The sequence below is a fragment of the Rattus norvegicus genome, chromosome 17 (genome assembly GCF_036323735.1).
Source record: "Rattus norvegicus strain BN/NHsdMcwi chromosome 17, GRCr8, whole genome shotgun sequence".
Classification (NCBI taxonomy): Eukaryota; Metazoa; Chordata; class Mammalia; order Rodentia; family Muridae; genus Rattus; species Rattus norvegicus.
In genome coordinates, this window is record NC_086035.1 from 71,015,236 (window position 1) to 71,038,026 (window position 22,791).

Sequence of the window (22,791 nt, forward strand, 5' to 3'; positions counted from 1 at the left end):
TTGTGATTTTGTTGTTCTTTTTCATAGTTTTTTAATAGAACATTAATAACTTGAACATTGTCTCTTAAAAAGAAACATATTAAGTTTTTGCAAATAAACAACTTGGCAGGTTGACATTTTTGGAATTATATTAATAAAGATCTTTCATATTCTTTGTACTGATCCCTCATTATATACATGTTTGGGGATATTCATCCATGCTATGAATTGCCATTGGACACCCTGGATAGTCTTCTTTGGTGTGAAAAAGTCATTTGACTGTTTGTTTCTACATTTCCGAACATCTTTTTTGATTATTTAATAGTTTCAGATATTTATATAATTAATTTTAATGTCTTATCCCTATTCTCTTTTCTCCTCTTCTTCCTTCATCCTATAAAATCTTTCTTCCCAACAGTCACCCCTTCTACTTTTATGATCTCTTTCCTCAACATGGGTGGAAGTTTGTCTGAGCAAGGACAAGTCTCCAACAGCTACACCACTGAAGAACATGGCAGTCCTTCCTTCAAGAGCCATTAGTTGTCAATAGTGCCTCAGGGAGGACTGGAATCTCATGGTTCCCTCTTGATCATGGCTGAGTCCTGTTCAGCCATGGCAGGGACAGTGTAACATGGTTCCTGCCCCTGGAACAGAACCAGCAGAGCATGAGCCTCCAGGATTGCTGACGGTTGCTGTAAGATAAGTCTTGTTTGTATACACACAAACCTACAGACACACACACACCACACACACACAAGCACACAACACACACACACACAAGCACACAACACACACACACACACAAGCACACACACCACACACACACAAGCACACACACCACACACACACAAGCACACAACACACACACACACAAGCACACAACACACACACACACACAAGCACACAACACACACACACACAAGCACACAACACACACACACACAAGCACACAACACACACACACACACACACACACACACATTATTTTATGTTCCTCTTTTGGGGAATGTCCTCTCTGTCAAAGTTATCAATGACTCCACAACAATTCAAAACAGCATGAGTCCAAGACTGAGGGTGTGTCTGTGTCTCAGCAAAAGTGGTAAAGGCTGAGAGCTTCAAGACAGCCTTTAAGTCTGTGGGAAAGAATACTGAAAACATAAGTTCAAATATATATATACATATCTATATATGTATATATATATTCTCAACTATGCAAAATATAAGGATGCAATGTAAATTATATGAGGGGCTTCATGGACTTAGACAAACAGAGGCAACTGTTTTAGGAGCCACCTTGTCAAAAAGATACTAAGGAAGGAGGCTTAGGGAGTGGTGATTACAAGGCGAGATAAAACCCAACTAATTTTTTTGATTTATGCTTAGAAAGAAATGCAAGCAGGTTCCTGAGTTCAGGACCAGGCACTGTAGAAATGGCAATTTGAGGGTAGGGTCCCAGTCAGCTATCTTATTGTCTGTGCTTAACAAAGGCAGGCAGATCTCTGAATTCTCTTGCAATATTAAAAACAAAGTGCTTGTAGTCTCTTTCTAAAAGACATTATTGTTGATGCCAAGAAGTGTTTGCTGGCAGGAGCCTGATATAGCTGTCTCCTGAGAGCATCTGCCAGAGTCAGACAAATACAGAGGCAGATGTTTGTAGACAATCATTGGACTGAGCATGGGAACCCCAATGGAGAAGCTAGGGATAGAACTGAAGGAGCTGAAAAGGTTTGCCACCCCATAAAAAAAGCAACAATATCAACCAACTGGACTCCCCAGAGCTTCCAGGGGCTAAACCACCATCCCAAGAGTACACAGGAATGGACCTATATCTCCAGCCGCATATGTAGGCCTTGTCAGGCATCAATGGGAGGAGAGGCTCTTGTCCCTAGGAAAGCTCAATGCCCCAGTATAGGGGAATGTCAGAGCCGGGAGGTGGGAAGGAGTGGGTGGGTGGGTGAGGGAGCACCCTTATAGAAGCAGGAGGAGAGGGGATGGGAGAGCAGGTTTCTGGAGGGGAAACCAAGAAAGGGGATAACATTTAAAATGCAAATGAAAATATCCAATAAAAGAAAAAAGATTTATAAAAAAGAACATTTACCTAAACACTAATAGTAAATTCCTTCCCAACCACAGGGTCTTCTTGACCAGATTTATAAAACCAGCCTGTGTTCTTCCTGTGGAAACAATTGGTCACGGCCTAACAGTCATGCCACTAGTTAGCAGGAAATCACATCTTGTCAATCAAATCATTATTGAAGACGGCAAGAATCATAACTGGGTAAAATTCCAATGACTTTTCTCCACCAGTAACCTGCAAAGCGCCTTCTGGAAATATGAAGGGTAGCCAGCCCAGAAAAAGGTTCTAGCTCAACTCCACCTTGATTTCTTTATGCTCTGTGACCTAATTGTGTAACACCTTGAATAATAAACTCTTAATGAGTGCAGGCAAGAGCAACGGCAATCAGCTGCATTGTTTTGAGAGCTCCTGGAACCTTGCTGACAACAACTCATGGGAATATATATGCCCTTCGTTGTAATAAACGTTAAGCTTTGATGAAGTTAACCCTACCTGGGTGGAAGGCTGAAGAGAGAAGTTGGTGTCTGACAGCATTTGCTGCTCCTGCAGAGATATGCAGTTCTCTTCAGAGCACCCGCAGGGTAGCTCACAACTGCCTGCACCTCGAGTTCTGTGGTATCTGACACCATCTCCCGAATTTCATGGGCTCCAGGCTTGCACGTAGTTCACAGATCTGCTTGCAGACCAAACACTCATACACATAAAATAAATACCATAGAAAATCTAATTTTTGCTTTTGCTGCCTGTTCTCAGCGTCCTACCAAGAAAATCACAGTCAAGTCAAGTTTTACTGAAGTTTTTTTCCTTATGTTTTCTTTCCTGGGTGTTGAAAGTTTTGTTCTTATACTTAGGTCTTTGGTCCATTTAAATATATTTCCTGTTTGTAAGCTGTGAGACAGTTTGAAGCTCCCTGTTTAACATGTGCATGTCAAGTTTCCCTAGCAGCACTTTCTGAAAGATGATTGCTTCCTCACCGGGTGGAGTTGGTAACAGTGCTGTGCATAACACCACATAAATAAGGGTTTAATTGCATATATCTTTAATCCCTCGGAAAGGCATATTGTCATACTCTTCTGATCAAGTTTGTGGTAAATTTCGACATAAGGACGTGGGAGTACTGCTGTGCGATTACTTTTCCAGTTTGTTGAGGCTTCTGAGGTTTTGTGCCCCCTCCATATGAATAACAGGAAGAGATTTTCTGGTTTGAGAAGTAAAAGTGTTAATATCGTGGTGAAAATTGAGGTTAGTCTATAAAAATAAACAAAGAAGCACAGACTCAAAGGAATCAGATAGAACTTCTATACTTGGACTCTATGAGGCAAATGAGTCATGAAAATTCAAGGGAGATATTAGATAAGAGGAAAGGGATTCGAGCAAGGGAAAGGAGGGTGAAGTAAGTTGGTGTCGTGTGTAGACATTATCTCATCAAAGCACACCACTGCACGTGCATGTGAGACTGACGTCTTATGGAAGCACATGCATTTTCTATAGTATACTTATTCATTCATAAAATGTTCAACTTCAGAGAAATGTCTTTATGTCTCATCCATGTGATTGGATGTTACCTGAACCTCTTCTCAAAGGCTAAATGATATTGCACTCATAGGCAGCAGTTCTGCATTCACCTCTTTGTCCTAACGTTACCTGTCTCCCACTGTTAGGAGTTTAGTGAGTGAGGCTCCTCGAACACTACCATGCAAACATCTTTCCGATGACTTCCTCTGAAGGTTTTGGCTGCAAACCTACAAGTAGAATATCTTATGGTATTTGATATTTAGTCTCAGAGAACACTTCTCTTTTCTCTCAAAGGGGCTATTTTGAATCACTTAAACATATTCAGTTAATACCATAGAAATATTATCATTATCTTATTTTTAAAGTTTTATGTGCATTGGTGTTTTGCCTGTATTCATCTGTGTGAGGGTGTTGGGTCCTCTAGAAGGAAGTGTACAGAGAGTCGTGAGCTGCCATGTGGGTACTGGAAAATGAACACAGATCTTAGTGAAAAGTAGCTTATGCTCTTAGCCATGCTCTCTAGCCTCTTAAATGGTCATTATAATTCACAAGAAAATCTCCCTGATCTAGGCCTTTTCTTAGTTGGGAAATTTTCCAAGTTATGATGGATCAGGTGTGTGATAAAATAGGAGAGATGGCACTCAGCTGTCAGCGCCACTCATAAACTTCCCCATACCACTTTGGAGTCTAGATGGCAAGATGTTTATGATGATGGTATAGCCTTAGGACAGTGTCTCAGGGAGAAAATGCCTATTATTTGAAGATTCATGGAAGGTTTGCAGACAAGGAATTTTCTCCACAAATCCAAGTTTATGTATGTAGGACAGGCGACTCCAAAGTGACTGAACAAGTTAGGACAGTGAAGTGTCTCCAACAGCAATGAACAGAGGACAATTCAAAACTTTATTTCTAAACTGCAAAAACAGCAGAATCCTCTCCTAAATATTTGTGAAGAGTGAAGATATTTCCCATAGTGCTGAATGCAAGAAAATTAAAAAAAAATCTTTGTTTTCCCCCACATGATTTTGAGGGCGGAACCCCTTTACACAATACAGGGATGACACATTAACTTGGATGTTTGTTCATGGATGTGGCAAACTGAGCTCAGTGAAAGTATGTTGCCTCAACACCAGTATGTAGCTTTGTGACAATGCTGTAACAACATTTTATGTATTGTTTTCCATACATAAAACCTCTTGTGAAGGTAGCCTTTTGACTATGTTGTAACACCAGTATTTTAGATACATAAAACCTCTTCTGAACTTAGCTTTTGGCAATGTTGTAGTTTTCTGTAGGGATTAACACATGTGTTTGTTTAATTCTACTGCATTTAATCACTGGTATAACCAGTTTTATGTCTCTTTTGTTATGTCAACCAACCTAAAATTTCACTTCCATGTCCAAAATACTCTGTGTGAGAAGTTGCAAGGATATGTCTCCAATTCTTCATTTCTCCCAGGAGTATAAACCACAAAAGGGGGAAACTACATTAAAACTGCAAACTGCAGAAAGAAGATAACAGAAAAGGAAAATAAACAAGGGAAGAGGGAACCCGGATTACCTTGGCACAGAACTGGGGATCATTCTGGCTAGAAAAGTAGTAGTAGGAAAGAAGTGGAAAGGGTTTTGTAGACACTGCCTCTAAAAAAACCAAAGAACCAAATTAAAATGGAAGAGAGACAGATATCACCATTGTTGGCTTTGACGTACTTTGCTATGCCACGTCTTGCATGTACATAGTGTGTTTTTATAACAACAGACAACTAAAGCAATAGCAAGCTTGCCACTCTAGAAATTGTCAATAATCACTTGGTCTCTTATAAAGCAACTTAAAATAATGCATGGGGTATTCCAACGACAACATTTATTAAATAAATCATTAATGGGTCATTACGTAGGATTTTTTTTCCTAGCAAATTATCTTTCATATAAAAATAAATGGACTGGTGCCAATTCTTTCCTCACAAGTAGAATACTGTCCTTGGAATTCACCCCGCCCACATGCCATTGACTACCGATTACTCACTTACTTGAAGCTATAATTCGCACTTGTTCATTGACTTGAGAAAGCAGAGGAAGAAAGCGACTCTTCTAGGGAAGAGCAGCATCTGAGAATGAATTCCAAAATTCAGAAGATGGAGTTAAACGATGGTCACTCCATCCCTGTACTGGGCTTTGGCACCTATGCAACCGAAGAGGTAACAAAACTGGTTTGGGGGTGAAGGGCTGGTGAAGAAATACCTAAAAGGATGAAGCTTACCAATTCCTGTGGCATTTTGGTAGGCTCCTCTGCCTCACCAGGTTAGAGCTGTGCTATGTAGAAGAGAGGCAAACTGTGTGTGCTCTGCCAGCATTTGATCGTTAACTATTCTGGTCTTTGGGTCTTCCTTCTGGTTTGATCTGCTTCTGAGAAAAGGAGAAAATTTGAAATTTAGTTAATATCACTGTCTGATACTATGCATTACATGAGCATTTTATTTGTTAACCACTGAAATATGCCTATTCAATCAATTCATGAATTATGGTTTACTTGGTTTTTTGTTATCTCTGTTTGATATAAGTTCTGTGCATTAGTCTTTATGAAATAATTGGGTGACACTTTTTTCCTATTCTGTAGATTGTTTCTTTACTCTGTTGACTGTTTCTACTATGATAGGAAAGCTTCTTAACTTGACATACTATCATTTTCTGCTTTTGCTATTGTGTCTTGTACTTTGAAGAACGTATCTAAAAATCGCCTATGCAATGTTTTAGAGAGATTCCTTGATGTTGTTTCTGGTGCTTTTTAACATCTCAGTTCATATGCAAATGTTTTTTGTTCATTTTGATTGATATTTATACCAGGTAAGGAACTGCAGCCACGTTTCCGTCCTCTCTGTAGGGACATTCAGAGCTCCTGGGGTCACTGGTTGAAAATCCCCTGCTTTCTCTTAGCCTTGTTTTAGTGCCTTTGTTGAGCATCACTTTGGACCATGGATTAACATCAATGAAATCTATTCCATTCCCTTCGCCTATGTGCCCAGTTTTATACCAATGCCACTGCTTGATTTATTTTCCTACAGAACCACTAATATATATATATATATATATATATATATATATATATATATATATATATATATAATTACTTGGATATCCCATTTCTTGGTATATATAAAAATAAGTATATGGGTATAGCAAATCAATACTAACATTCATAATAAATCAATTCAGTGTGCAGCAACTAATGAAAGATAAAAGAAAGCATGAGACAGACAAATTGATAGAAACACATAGGCAGGCAGACAGACAGACAGACAGATATAGATGATATAGACAGAGATAGAGATGGTGATGATACATATGTTAGGCCAGTATGCATAGAGAAAAGTAACTGTTATGTGCAGCTGAATAGATGGAACTCTGAGATATTGTGCTAAGTGAACTGTCCAGGCACAGAAAAACAAAGGTCACATGTTCCTTTTCATAAGTAGAAACTAAAAGAGTCTACTGGAATATATAATATATAATGTATAATGTACACTGTATAATGTATAATTATAATGTATAATGTATAATATAATATATAATACATAGTACATGATATAATTAATATATTATAATGTACAATAATAACATATAATTAATATATGATATGTGATATATGGTGTATGATGTATGATATATGATAAATTATATGTGATTATGATATGCAATATATGATATACAATGTTGATAACTAGAGGTTATAAAGGATAGAGACTAGGAGAGAAGGCTGGATAAAAGTCGTATAACTTAGATATACACCCAATTAGATCAAGGGAATAAACTGTGTTTCCCCAAACACTGTGGGATTGAGTATAGTGCCCAAGAGCCTACCACATTTCATAAAATATGCAAGAAAAATAAAAGTTTGTTAAAAGAAACTATATGCAGGGGAAGTGCCAATTTGAATAATTTGACTAGTGCATACTACATACAAAATGCTGAAATATGACAATTAACATCAGTGATGTAAAGTCAGTACATTAATCAAGGCAATGTTTTCAAATAATACACACATCATTGTAAAATTGTTATGCACTGAAAACCGAATGGCACTGGGTTTCACTGTACAGTCACCCTAGCTGCTCCGTGTTTGAAGCTTCCACATTCAAAGGCAGTGTCTTCCAGTCTCTAGAGGACATTTCACTTAGCACAATATCCCCAGGGTCCATCTACTCAGGTGCAGATAACAGTTGTTACAGTCAGTAACCTGGACCTTTCATGCAACTAGCAAAGCTGTAAACAGTGAAATCTATTTCAATTTGAAGATTTTTTTTTCAGTTGAGCCTTGTCATCGTAGAAATGCTCTATTAATAAAGATGACATTGACTCATTTAATGAATAATGCACCAAACCAAATTCATACGCAGTGTGCAGTTTTCAACAGACATAGGATATGGGGACACAAAATTTATGTGCAATAGAATAGACGGCTCTGCTTTTGAGAAAGGTGTGAGCAAAGTCCTTTGGTGTTTGTAGAAAGTGCTAAGCATGTTCTCTTACTTTACATTTTTAACCGACATACGGTTCTCATCTATTTCAAACGCAAATTTTACAGATTTAAAAGTGGAAATAATTGATCTGGGCCACTCATAAAATGACCAGGGAATACAAGTCAGAACTAACGGGTGGAAAGAAATCAAGAGAAGCTGCATAAGAGGCCCTGCTCAGTGGCAGGCTCTCGCACACATGAATCTGTATCATTTTCTCTTTTCCCTGAAAGAAAATTGTCCCTCAGACTTGAGGAGGAAGGGGAAAGCACGGACCTAGAGATTTTGAATCCTGAATTTAAAGTAATATTTAGGTAATAGCAATTTGGTCAGGTGTTACATCTGACAATTGTTAGTGACAATTGTTAGCTTGAAGAAACCCAGATGCCCTTCAACAGAGGAATGGATTCAAAAAAAATGTGGTACATCCACACAATTCAGTACTACTCAGCTATCAAAAACAATGACATCATGAAATTCATAGGCAAATGGAATGAACTAGAAAAATATCATCCTGAGTGAGGTTACTCAATCACACTTGGTATGCACTAATTTATAAGTGGATATTAGCCCAAAAGCTCGAATTACCAAAGATGCAATCCACAGACCACAGGAAGCTCAAGAAGAAGGATGACCAAAATGTGGATGCTCACACTTCTTCTTAAAGGTGGGGGGAAATATCCATAGGAGGGGATATGAAAGCAAAGTTTAGAGCAGCAACTGAAGGAATGGCCATTCAGAGCCTGCTACCACATGTGGCCCATATATATCCAGCCACCAAACTAGATAAGATTGATGAAGCTAAAACGTTCATGCTGAAAGGAACCGAATATAGATCTCTCCTGAGAGACACATCCAGAGCATGTCCAATACAGAGGTCAATGCTAGTAGCAAACCACTGACCTGAGAACAGGACCCCCTTTGGGGGAATTAGAGGAAGGCTTGAAAGAGCTGAAGGGACTTGCAACCCCATAAGAACAGCAATGCCAACCAACCAGAGCTTCCAGGGACTAAACCACTACCGAAAGATAATAAATGGACTGACCCAGGGCTCCAACTACATATGTAGCAGAGAATAGCCTTGTTGGAGCACCAGTGGAAGGAGAAGCCCTTGGTCCTGCCAAGGTTGGACCCCCAATGCAGGGGAATGTTGGGGGAGGGGAGGTAAGGGGTTGGATGGGGGGAACACCCATATAGGAGAGGGGGAGGGGATGGGGGCTTATGGACAGGAAACCGGGAAAGGGAATAATATTTGAAATGTAAGTAAAGAAATATATCTAATCAAAAAAATTTTTTAAAAGCATTCTTGGGTCAGCAAAATGGCTGAGCAGTTAAGGTATTTTCTGCCAAGCTTAGAACCTGACTGTCCCACCCAGATGAAGAGAACCTACCCTAGAAAGTTGTCGTCTAGCCTCCATATATTCTCTCTCTCTCTCTCTCTCTCTCTCTATATATATATATATATATATATATATATGTGTGTGTGTGTGTGTGTGTGTGTGTGTGTGTGTGCGTGTGTGTGTGCGTGCGTGTGTGTGTGTGTGTCTTCTGTCTCTCTGTCTTTCTCTCATACACACACATACACAGACTAAATAAATAATAAATAAATAAACGGTGGTATCTTTAAAAGTTATTCTTACTACAACCTCTTTTAGCAATCACTAGCAGTCACACAGTTTTCCCAAGTTCTCTTCTATTAACTCTGTATAGGTTTTATAACGCAAGCCACACAATAACATCATGAGGTAATACAAATATCTATAAATCAATAGAGTTTTGTGTATAGACTCTTTAGGTTTGCTGGAGGCAACACATAACCCATGAGTAACTGATAACTGGCGAGGTCAGAAGTCAGGTAGCATGGGACTGGAGTTAGAGCTGCCATGTATGCACTGAGAACAAAACATGGGTCCTCTTCAGGAGCAGCAAGTACTCCTCACCTTGCTATAACTCTTAACCTTAGCTATAACTTCACCCTTTCCCAAAGAAATGCATTGCATTTATTGTTAATTTCATACTCCAGAAATTTAATTTACATTTATTTAAGGATTGGGCAAAATTTTCACTTTGAGAAATGACATCTTTTTCATGATTTCTTTTTATTTTCGAGATTATAATAAAATATGATTATGTCATTTCCCTCCCCCCGCCCCAAGTTCTCTCGTATACACCTCATTATTCTCTTTCAGGTCCATGGCTTTTGAAAAAATAATTGTCGTTGAGAACATTCCCTGATTAATTTCTCAGGTGACAGTTGAGAGATTCACTAACCTCTGGATAGAAGGATAAGTGGTCAAGAGTCAGTTCAATTCTATGGCTATTCTTATAAATAAGTTAATAAATATTCTTATAGATAAGTTCTTATCTAGGGCCTATGGCCTTTCTGATTACAGGTTCATGACCCCAGTAAGGATATCTACTCTTGGGGAGTAGGGCGGGCTTACATCCAGAAAGTAGTTATTCTCATACTATCTATGCCCCTATTGTAGCAGTGAGCATTTATTGCAAAGACCAGTCATTACTGAAGCTTGCAAGGTTCGCAGATAAATAAAATTGGTGATTAGTTTTCTGGTAGTTAAATTATTGATTTAATAATTATAAAAACACCTTTAGAACTCTATGAAATGTCAAGGGTAAGAACAAGCAGTTTTTGTATATTCAACTGGTAAATTTCTACTTTTGGCTTCTAAAGGGCTTGATAAAACATGGAAAATTTTTCTTATGGGCTTTATTGCTTCTGTCTCTCATATGCAGGGTTGTCCTAATTACACAGATGCCTGCAGGAGCTCCTGAAGCCAGAACACACATTCAAGAGTTCTAGCTATGTCCCTTTGAGGCTCTCCCTTTAGGGCAAGCAACATCTGTTCAACTGGACCCTGTTTACAAACTATTATGATTTTTATTATGATAACTTGTCTTGCAAAACCTTCAACACTACATCATAAAAGAATATTTACATTTATTTTATTCTTCCTACCCTCAAAATTGAATTATGAAATAAATGCTAATTTTAATTAATCCATAACAAATAAATGATGTATTTGGTTCACAATTTTTTATTTTTTAACCAAACTTGGTGCACAAGACAATAATTTTAAATATTGCTTTATATATAATTTTCCTAAAATTATTACTTTTAATGTAAAATCTGACAATTAAATTTTCCTTTATGATGTAGATAATTTATTATGCATAAATCTGTCTTCTGAGTAATCATTTTCATTGAGCATTTTTATTTCTGATACATATATATATTACATATATATAATTTAACTGCTTATAAAAAAGATTAACAGAGCATATTAGCCACTTTTTTTAGAGTAGAGGTTGCTGTTTTCTGGGAAATGATATCTCTCATCAATGTGCTTATCGAGTTAGGAAAGACCCAATAAAACTTGGCTTGATTTATTACTCCAAGCACAACTAACTAAAAACATGGGGAGGGTTTGATTCATGACTCAATCATACAGATCTCTAAATAGTATTTGTTTCTGTTTCTTTAGAATCTCAGAAAAAAGTCTATGGAGTCCACGAAAATAGCTATAGATGTTGGGTTCCGCCATATTGATTGTTCTCACTTGTACCAGAATGAAGAAGAGATAGGTCAGGCCATTGTAAGCAAGATTGAAGATGGCACTGTGAAAAGGGAAGATATATTCTATACTTCAAAGGTATGCTCTGTATACCCTGCCTGACTTTACAGATTAATGAAAAGGGATTTAGAAAACACTGTATAACTAAACCTGTAGTTGGTAAATTGTGCTTATTGACCATCTTTTGTTCATGCATATCCACACATTGCGTTCAGCCTTGAACATGGTTAAGGGTGATGGCTTCTCATAATTACTATGTTTAAATTCATAAGCTTAATATAGAGTCCAGTTGTTTTTCTGAGGCTCGACTGATAGGACTACGGTTTAGACGTTATCAGGGAGGACTCTGCTGTGACTACACATTCCCTTGTGAGCTAAATTGTTTGCTAAAACTTATAATTATGAATATCAATCATCATATATTTAGATAAGACAGAACATTATAAAAGAACCCTTAGGTATGAAATTAAGAAATAGTTACACTACTGTGTCTACAATATATTAAAATACTGAAAAACTTCTCTTTAGTTATACAAATTAAAGGGCTATTAAATCGTTCAGTGGATGAGAGAATTAAAATATTAAACTGTTTTCTAGTGCATAATTCCAATGTGAATTGACTATGTATTTATATCTTAAGAAATCCCCTTCAATTTTTGTCATATTTACTAATAATATTTATGTATATGAGTTTATATAAGTGGACACTATTTTAAAACAGATATCTAGGGGAAAATGAGTATATTTTTTGTGATCAGTTTTTAACCACTTGAAATTTCACAATATCAGGTGATAGAAAGCCACTGAGTAACTTATTAATCCAGCACAATTTCCATTATCCATCCTCTGTAGCTTTGGTCAACTTCCCATCGTCCAGAGTTGGTCAGACCCAGCTTGGAAAATTCACTGAGGAAACTTAATTTGGACTATGTAGACCTCTATCTCATTCATTTCCCGGTATCTCTGAAGGTAGGCAATTTGTAATGGTTACCTAACTTTAGCTATCAACATGACCCTCGTTTGTGAGCACATGGATTTAATTTCTAAAAGTGTATAGAATTCTTGGTGTACTTACATGAGTTATAAAACAACAATGTATTGCTCAGAAATAATGGAAGGAAAGACCTAATTCCTATGCACATGCGCACACACACACACACACACACACACACACACACATACACACACACACATACACACACACACACTCACACACACACACACACACACACACTAAAAAAATGAATAAAATGCAAAAAAATTATAAAACACTACTCAGGATAACTTATGTAAAAAAAATTTACCACACCATGTAAATGAGCAAAGCTAAGGATATATTCACTATTAGGAGTATTCTTTGGGAATATCTCCACTTATCCATACCTTGCTTCTATATTATTAAAGGTTTGATCAGCTTTTGTTTCAGACACCTCTAATGATGGTAAACATTGCCTTTCACTCCAAGTTCATGCTCATTAATATTTGATGGCTTCCTAAATGTTCCAACATCAAAGTTCATCTTGCAAAGCAATGATTAGCTTTTTCTTACTCTGAGCTCTCTATAATTTATGCATGCAGAGTGCTGAAGGCCATCGATAAGAACCCTGATTGTCCTGGGTTAAGGTTACAACACACAATTATCTGAAATCAAAGCCATGTCACAAGTGACTTTTTCAGAGCAAACTCAGCATTGCAACACAAGTCAACAACATTACAACATATGACATGGAATTACAGTTTTTATGATCACACAGAGCATATGAAAATGGAAAGAACTGTTGCTGAAGGACTTCACTTACAATTATGCACAAAAAGCACTGTTTTAATATGTCAGGAGATGTTTCATCTATATTAGGGATTTAATTCCCAGACATAAACTTGTGTGGGAGCATAACTCCAGGAGGAAATGCTACCATGTCTCTAAAGGCTACTACTATTCCAGCCAGGGGATGAGCTTTTACCTCAAGATGAGCATGGAAACTTAATACTTGATACAGTGGATCTCTGCGACACCTGGGAGGTGAGTGACAACACTAATTGCCACTGAAAAAAATAAAAAGACAACCAGAAAATGTTATGGTTGATTATCAGCCATTCTAAGACTCAGAGAATATCTCAGGGAAGGGCAAGAAGAATTTAAAAGCCACAAGAAAGAAGCCCTGTGAAATGCTGTCTTCTGGACCTGATATAGGCAATGCAGACATGGTCTCACACCAGGTGGGCCCCATCCCCTTTGAGTAGGCCTGCACAAGATTAAACCTGTCATCATGGAGGGACACATGGAGGCCCTATCTCTCCCTGCTGAACTACTGACTATTGATGATAAATTCTTGGAAAGGGACAGTTATTGTCTTCATCTGGTATCCACTCAGGAACTCACCAGGCACCAATAGGTTCTTCCAAAGCTGTGGTCATATAGATGATCCTGGTTAAATTCTGAGGGCCTCAAAACAAAAGGATATCAATGTGGAAAGGAGGTTTGGAGGGAAGAGGGACAGGTGGTAGATATGGGAGGGAGGTTAGAGTGGGTGCAGGTTACAGTAATTTGAATGCACTATCTAATACTTGTCAACAAACCAAGTCTGTGAGTGTTACTGAAAAACAGAAGAGAAAAAGCTAGGTCATGCAACTCCACATGTAAGAAAGAGATATGTGCCCTTTGCTGTGGATATTACAGTCTTTCTCGTGACTCTTCTGCTTAAGTAATAGGGGAATTCAGGGCAGAACAAAGTGTAATAGGACTGGGGAATATAGCTTTAACCCTGTGCTCCTCCCTATATGATAATCATGATTGCCTAAGGAGAGTGCGGGCACTCTCTATCTTATAATCATGGTCTTTTCTGCCATTTCCTTTATTAATTTTCACTTCTTAACAATAAATAACCGTTAGTTGCATTTTCTTTTCTTAGCACTCTTCTTTCTAGCAACATAGCTTTGCATTCCTGTCACTGGATTCCAATTGCATATGTTATTCTTAACTAATGTCTTATACCCCAGGCCATGGAGAAGTGTAAGGATGCAGGATTGGCCAAGTCCATCGGGGTGTCCAACTTTAACCGCAGGCAGCTGGAGAAGATCCTGAATAAGCCGGGGCTCAAGCACAGGCCTGTGTGCAACCAGGTGAGAATCTTTCCCTACTTTTCTTCAGGCTTTCTTTCCTTTCTTCTTGTACTATTGACTGGTGTCTGTGTGTCCTCCCTACATGTTTGCCTTTCTTTTATATCTTTCTTCTAAGGTGGCTAAGAGCAGCACTCTCATCCAGGGTTCTGGGAGGACCAATAATTGTGTCTTTGCTTGGTAAAGCAAAACAATGACTAAGGGAGACCACAGCACTGAACTATGTGAAATAATTTAGAGAAGCCAAGGCTAACATTGGGAGAGGAAGCCATTAGTCACACTTCAGAACGAAGGCGCATTTAGTCCTGAGTTATTAATAATGATGAGACACTGAATCAGGAAAAATGGAGAGAGTATGGCAATACTGGCGTAACGTGTAGAGTTGATGCAGTACCTGAAAACATCTATTGTGTGCTGGTTGTATGATCTGACGTATTTTCATAACTTTCATAAATGAAATGCATTCTTGGTTGAAAGAATGTGACTTATATATTTATGCCTTAGATACTTAATGACATTATTTTCAAATATAAATGTCAAAGAAACAACATGAAAATAATTTTACATTGGTTTTATAATGAACCACATTCAAACTTTTATAATATTTGGAGGAATGATAAAAATAATACTACTTAGTCTAAACCACTGGTTCTCAGCCTTTCTAGTGCTGTGGTCCTTTAAAACAGCTCATGTTGTAGTGAACCCCAACTGTAGAATTATTATTATTACTACTTTCATAACTGCAATTTTGCTACTATTATCATCTGTAATGTAAATATCTGATATGTAGGATATCTGAAGTGCAACCCTTGTAAAGGGGTAACTTGACACTCCCACAGAGGGATCACGACCTACTGGTTGAGAACCACTGGTTCAAAAGAGGTTAAAAATTAAGTGTTTCAAATTTTAACTGACAGCAAGCAGCTGGAGAGAATCACAGATAAGCCAGAACTTGAATAATCTAACAGCTAGTGACATGAGACTTGATCACTTAATAAAATTAAACCTAGCCATATATCTTCTTTGTAAAGGTAAGATTTCTTTCTTTCCCCTTTATTTAGGATATCTTTTTCTCACATAATATTTCCTGATTATGGTTTCCCCTTCCTCTACTCCTCCAAGTTCCTCCCCACCTCCCTTCCTATCTGGATACAATCCCATTCTATCTCTCATTATAAAACAAAACGGCTTCTTTTTATTCTAATAAAATAAAATGGGATAGAACAACAAGAAATATGCATGAACAGAGCAAACAAACAAATGAACTAATGAACAGAAGGATCGCATACTAAGAAAAGGCACAAGAAGCTGATATAAATAGGGAGAATCACTCATTCACACACTCAGAAATCCCATAAAAAACCACCGAATCCATAATATGTGCAAAGGACCTGTGGGGTGTGTATTTTATTTATATATAAAAATATAGATATAGATAGATGTTAATGACTGACAGATAGTAGATCATAGATACATAGATATATATACAGATAGATTATGTCAGTAGATGATACATACATACATACATACATACATACATACATACACACACACACATAGGTGAATAGATACATAAATAGAAACAGGATAAACTTTTTAAAAACATGACATTATAAGACAATGAGCCTACAAAGATGAAGTTGAATTTGCTTTCTTTTGGCCACCTACTTCTGAGCATGTAGCTTTCCCTAAAGAGAAGTTTGTTTCCCCAATGAGACTCCCTCAGAGGAAACCAAATTTTCATTTGCAAGTGGCTATCAACTGAAGACAGCTTCTTGTTAGGGATGGGATGTGCCCACTTCTCTTTTCTGCTCTAGGACTCCATCTGCTGCAGACCTGCACAGGCCCTTTGCATACTGCCTCAGTCTTTGAGTTCGCTTGCATATTGATCCTATTGAACCAGCGAGCCCAGTTTTCTCAATGTAGTCCATCCCAACTGGTTCTTTGGCTCTGTCCACCCTGCTCTTCCACAGGGTTCCCTGAGCCCTGTGGCAAGGAATTTGATGGAGAGATCTCCATTAGGTCTGGGTGTCCCAAGGTCTCTCACTCTCTGTAAAACGTCCAGCCATCAGTTTCTGTATTTGGTCACATTTACTGCAGGAGAAAGCTATTCTATTGATGGCTGAGCAAGGCCCTGATCGATGATTATAGCAGAATATTATTAGAACTCATTTTATTGCCATGATCTCTCAGTAGTATTTGGCTTTAACTTAGGTCCCTGGCCAATCTAGTCTTGGTTCTAGACCCCTCAAAAAATGTCTGGAATGAGTCCCATCTCACTGAGTGGGCCCTAAGTCAAATCAGACATTGGTTGGTTACTATCACAAGCTTTATGTCACCATTGCACTAATATACCTTGCAGGGAGGCCACCATTGTAGAACAAAGAGATTGCACCTGGGCTGATGTTTGCATCTTTCCTGTGGCAGCCTGCAGGGTACCTTCCTGTACCAAAGATACTAGAACATAGGAGTAAAGGCTCTGTTGGGACACCAACATAACTTCTCCATGTTCAGTGAGTTGTGTAGGTGTTGTCTTCAACCATGAGGACTTGCTGTCGGTTTGTGAAGAGCAACCAACTCTTGGCTACAGCCTGGGTTGTATAAGAATCCCATGGACTCCTTTGGCTAACCATTCAATTAGACGTATCCCAAACCCAGTAGTGGGAGCTACATTTGCTAACAAGAGATGACCAGTTAGGACTCTGTCTCCCCCCATTGTTTGTTGATTTCATTTAGATCACCTTCACATATGTTCATCTTTTAGGAAGCCTCTGTTGTATTGGGTTTATTTTCTGCCACTCAAACAGCTCCTAGTTTTACCTGTCTCTCCCTGTATTTTCCCCTCATCACCTGTTCCTCTGTGCCTCCCCACGTGATCCTCCCATTCTAGTCCTCTGCATTTATGTTTCTTCTCTTGAAAATTCTGATGAGATCCGCACCCCATTTTTTAATTGGGTGGCTTTCTTGGTATCTAGTTTTTGAATCTGCCTTTCTTAATTTTATGTATATGGCTTCGGCTGACCACTCTGCATTAGACAACCAGTAAGGGAGCTCATCCCAAGGAGGCTAATCATTCCTCCAACATCTTTAGTTGCCTGTGTTTGTCTAGGACTGAGACCTGCGAAATTTCCCCTCTTGGACATTAATGATTCTTTTGATACTGCTATTCACTTTCTTACATGATATATTAGTGTAAAAGAACTTGATTATAAAGATCAAACTGACTGTATGATAAGCTGTACTTTGATTTCTTTTCTTTAATTATTAATGCTGTAAGAAAGGAGTTACTATAATAAACAATATCATTAGAGGACAATACTTTTGTGTTGCCTCTCTCTCTCTCTCTCTCTCTCTCTCTCTCTCTCTCTCTCTCTCTCTCTCTGTGTGTGTGTGTGTGTGTGTGTGTGTGTCCCTCCCTCTTTCCTTCTTGTGCTTATTTTAATTGTTCTTCTTTTGATATAGAAATCAACTCAATATCACTGGTCTATGTTTTTAACAATTTCCTTCAGACTTTACTTCTACTGAGTATTTGATCAAATCCTCGCTTTAGTCTGCTGTTCATTATCCAAACCTCTGTGAATTCATTCTCCTTCCATATGAAACGACATGGAACTTGGTATATCTGCCATAGTAGAAATTGGTATTAAGCATCCGAGACCTGGTTACCACAGGGTTACCGAATCTCGAGAATGCTATTTGTTTTATTTTGACTTCCCAAGAGAGATGATTCATTTATTTGAAAAAAAAAATCATGATATAGTATTGATACTTTCCATTCAGATTTCATGTTGATATTGGTTATTTTTACTCAGCTTCCTACCCTTTAATATTCCTCTTTGTTACCAATGTGAGTTTTTATATACTTTGATACCTTTCTATTCTCTTTATGTACAGGTAGAATGCCATCTTTATCTCAACCAGAGCAAGCTGCTCGCTTACTGCAAGATGAATGACATCGTTCTGGTTGCCTATGGTGCCCTGGGAACTCAGAGATACAAATACTGGTAACAACAGCTGTAGAATTCACCTCTTAGTCACAGTTGCTAACATATTCTTCATTCTACAATTGTCAGGTTTCTGGAAGTCACTCGTAGTCAAAGTGGGTGTTATTTTTGAGAGGTCCCAGAGGATGATCAGCTGCTAGTCCACTGACCACATCTGAGAATTCATGGGATTCTTGCGGCCATTTTCATCTGTGCTCAATCCTGGCACAAGAGAAAAAAAAGTGAAATTTCTGGAATTTGTCTTTCCTTCCAGTATTAATGAAGATACCCCAGTTCTCTTGGATGATCCCATTCTTTGTACCATGGCAAAGAAGTACAAGCGGACTCCAGCCCTGATTGCCCTTCGCTACCAGCTGGAGCGTGGGATTGTGACCCTAGTCAAGAGTTTCAATGAGGAGAGAATCAGAGAGAACCTGCAGGTGATGAAGAGATGGGGCATCAGGACTCTTCCTTCCTTCCTTCCTTCCTTCCTCCCTTACTTCCTTCCTTACCTCCTTCCTTCACTTTCATCCCAATACCAGTTCCCCTCCCCTCCCAGTACTTCCTCATGCAGATCATAGATGCTCCCCACCACACTCTCATCCCCCTAGCCCCACCTGATGTCAAGTCACTGCAGGTCTAGGCGCATCCTCTCCCACTGAGTGAGTGCACCAGGACTCTTAAGCTGCATCTTCCTTGCTCCCCACATCCTTCTCATTTTTGTTTTGGAAATTTTCAAATGTACAAAAATATATAAATTAAGTAGTACATGTCTTACCTAAATATGTCAGCTTTAAAATTGTTGCTATTTTTATTATTTCTCACACTAGTTTGGAATAACACCAATGAATTATGGACCCATGTGTTTATCATCATCTTGATAAAACTGGTTGGAATGATTTACAATGAGGGTCCTCTTCAAGTCAGTCCTTTGACCAGGAATGATCAATAATTGGGCAACTGCTATTTTAAATAATATGGAAGTTGACTTTTTTCTCATCCTACCTCTTCATGTATGGGATATACAAATTCAATTGTATCCATGAAAATTACTGAAGGACGTTTTCAAAACTATCTCTGCACTTTTGCATACATGACATTATCTCTTTTGAATCACATCAGCTTCATTTCTTCTTTTGCCTGTAGTATTACATACTGTGTGTGATGAAGTATTTCCACTTAATTTTTAATCTGGTCTTTAAGATTCACTTGAATGTTTTGCTTGATGGCTTTGAGAATTGGGGAGAACTTCACAGATATTTTTAATTATTGTCTCTGAAAAAGGTTGACATATATTTTTCATAAACAAATATTTAAGGTAACATTTCTTCTTCTATAACAGGTCTTTGATTTCCAGTTGGCTTCAGATGACATGGAAATTTTAGATAACCTGGACAGAAATCTTCGGTACTTTCCTGCTAATATGTAAGTAACTTTCATAGCTTTTTATAATTTTGATGGTTCTCTATTTATTCTCTTAGGAGAGTATTTTAATAGCATGTTTGTCAGAAGTGACCTCAAGATGAGGACATCAAAAACCAGTGAGTCAGAGAAGACACAGATTTGTAGAATGCTCGTTCTAGACTCTCAGAGGTTTACTCTTGAGCACAGCCAATGGGTGATGGATACAGGATCACCTTGATCTGATGCACCTGCTCCTCCTACATCCATTGATTAGAGGGCACTGGGTCAGCCAGCATCATTGCTAAGTCTTTATTCTTCCTGAAGGTCTTTTGAGTCTATGTGTATCCTGTGCATATTTCAATGTCACATGTTTGAATATTGTAATGATCAGTTTCAAAATGCCATTTTAAAAATCAGTTCCATTCCTTATCAGACCAAAGACGAGGCCACCATCGCTGTGGTACTTGGTCAACGGCTCTCACCCCTCTCCATATATTTTCTCAAGAATGTCTGGATTGCTGTGGTCAATAGAACACTTGGTATTGATGTTCTTCAGTCTGAGTATCCGAAAGCAGAGTCTGAAGAGGCTGTAGTGATAAGACATTTAGAAATAGTGTGCAGCAAAATGCCTGACTGCAAGAAACACTTTCTAATTAGCATGCAAAGCAGCAGATTTCCTTATGGCATTTTCACATAAGCTTAGTTCTGACCAAACCTCCCCTCACATTCCATTTTCCATTTCCTTGTCCTTCCCCACTTGTCCCTTTTCCCCTTCCTTGTCAAGTATGTGTTTTCAAATTCCCCATTTTCCCTTATTACACTTTCTTCTCCACATTCACCAGCCTCTCTAGTTGTCTGACTTCTGCTCGCACCCACCCTCACTTCAATACGCGTTAGTATTGAAAGTTAGTATCTAGAATCTACATATGAAAGAGAACATGCATGAACAGTCTTTCTGTGACTGGGATGTAGCCCTTAGTGTAGGACTTTGCACTTTCCTCCATTTCCTTTCATTTTTCGTAACTTTATTATTCTTTACATTTGGATTAAATTACATTGTACAAATGTACGTACATTTTCATCATGTGTTCATCTGTTGGTGGACATCTATACCTGTCCTGGAAAAATTTATAATCAATGAGAGATCATAGCTCTCCTTCATGTTACCTCGGAGTCTGTAGGATTTGAAAAAGATATAAAAGAGGTTAAGCAGGGAATTTCTTCTCCGTGTGAGAAATTTAATCATAATTAATTTAAATTAAGCAAAATAACAGATGAAATGTACTAGAATGCACAATTGCATGTGATCCAAAATCATTACCTACAATTAGCAAAACATTGCTAACATTCCAATGGTATGGAGGAAAACAATGAAGTAAGCAAACCTTTTCAAAGAGATGGAAATAATGGCAAACAATCCGTGATTTTTACTCTTATTAAAATGATAAATCATTTTATCCGTTTCTTGCTACGTCATAAGTTTCATACAGTTAAGTCCCTTGGAGAGGGAACTTCAGTCTCATGAATGACATCCCTGCTAGGTGGAAATCTAACTGTGTCGTAAGTAGCTAGTGAATAATTGATGATATTTTTAAATGACACTGGGCTGCTATCAGTTTCTTTGTCGCCTAAAAGTATTTTTAACTTTTTGTTATTTTTTTAAATCGATGTGTATTTAATATGATGTGCATAAGAGTCGGAAGACAACTAGCAGAAGTTGATTCTGTACTGCCATCATGTGGCCAGGGATATAAGTCAAGTCACCTGGGATGGCCCCAAGCAAGGTTATCTTTTGAGTCATCTCACAGCCCCTCAGAGGTATTCCTTGTCGTCAAATACATAACTAGATTTACCCAATTCAAAACAAAGCAAAAATCAGTTACTGCTTCATTGAGAATTTGCAGTAAACGTCTCTTTGCTTTATAGAAAGATGTATATCTTCGATTGTCTCTGGGCTCTCTATGTATTAAGTTCCAAGGGAAATATAATTTGAGCAGCTCACTTGTTCTTCTGGCTTTATCAAAAAACAGCTTTCAATTTTCCCCAGTGGCATCTTTGTAGAAATCTTATACTATATAAGCAGACACCAGAAACATTGTGTGTTGTTCTTTCTTATTGTAGGTTTAAGGCTCACCCTAACTTTCCATTCTCTGATGAATACTAAGATGGCAGCCCTAGCCATGAGTTCTGCTCGAAGCTCCTTTGTGTGATGCTGGACTCTCAGAGGCCAATAATACAACACACTGACTCCAATCCATACTGCTTAGCAACTCACCCCCAGTTTGAGCTGTGTCTGTACATCGGGGAGCAAATTCACTAAATTTTCCTGCTTTTCTGTAAATAAATAAAAATATTTTGCTTCAGCCTCACCTCCTCCTATGTATGACTTGAATGTTTTACTTCCTCCTGTCCCATCAGAACTCAAACTGATTCATCTGGCAATGTATGTGTGGTGTTTGAGAGATAAAACCCATTCTGCTGACATTTCTAGGGTAGGTATGGATAGAGTGCTCAACTTTTATGGAAGTAGCAATTAGAAGGGGGTTTTATCAGTCTGTGTTTCTCCTTGTGTTCAAACAACAAGAAAATATACCACATGTGGTCTAGAA

At 38.1% G+C, this 22,791-nt stretch overlaps 1 protein-coding gene across 1 annotated transcript; it reads left to right on the forward strand.

Moving 5' to 3' along the window:
- The first annotated feature begins 5,648 nt into the window (after positions 1 to 5,648).
- Akr1c3 (aldo-keto reductase family 1, member C3) lies at positions 5,649 to 22,544 on the forward strand. The gene is made up of 9 exons (NM_138510.2): positions 5,649 to 5,769; positions 11,589 to 11,756; positions 12,531 to 12,647; positions 13,621 to 13,698; positions 14,676 to 14,798; positions 18,690 to 18,799; positions 19,053 to 19,218; positions 20,121 to 20,203; positions 22,304 to 22,544. Exons 1-9 carry the CDS (start codon positions 5,686 to 5,688, stop codon positions 22,344 to 22,346), a joined length of 972 nt encoding a protein of 323 aa, NP_612519.1. The 5' UTR covers positions 5,649 to 5,685; the 3' UTR covers positions 22,347 to 22,544.
- The last annotated feature ends 247 nt before the right edge of the window (positions 22,545 to 22,791 follow it).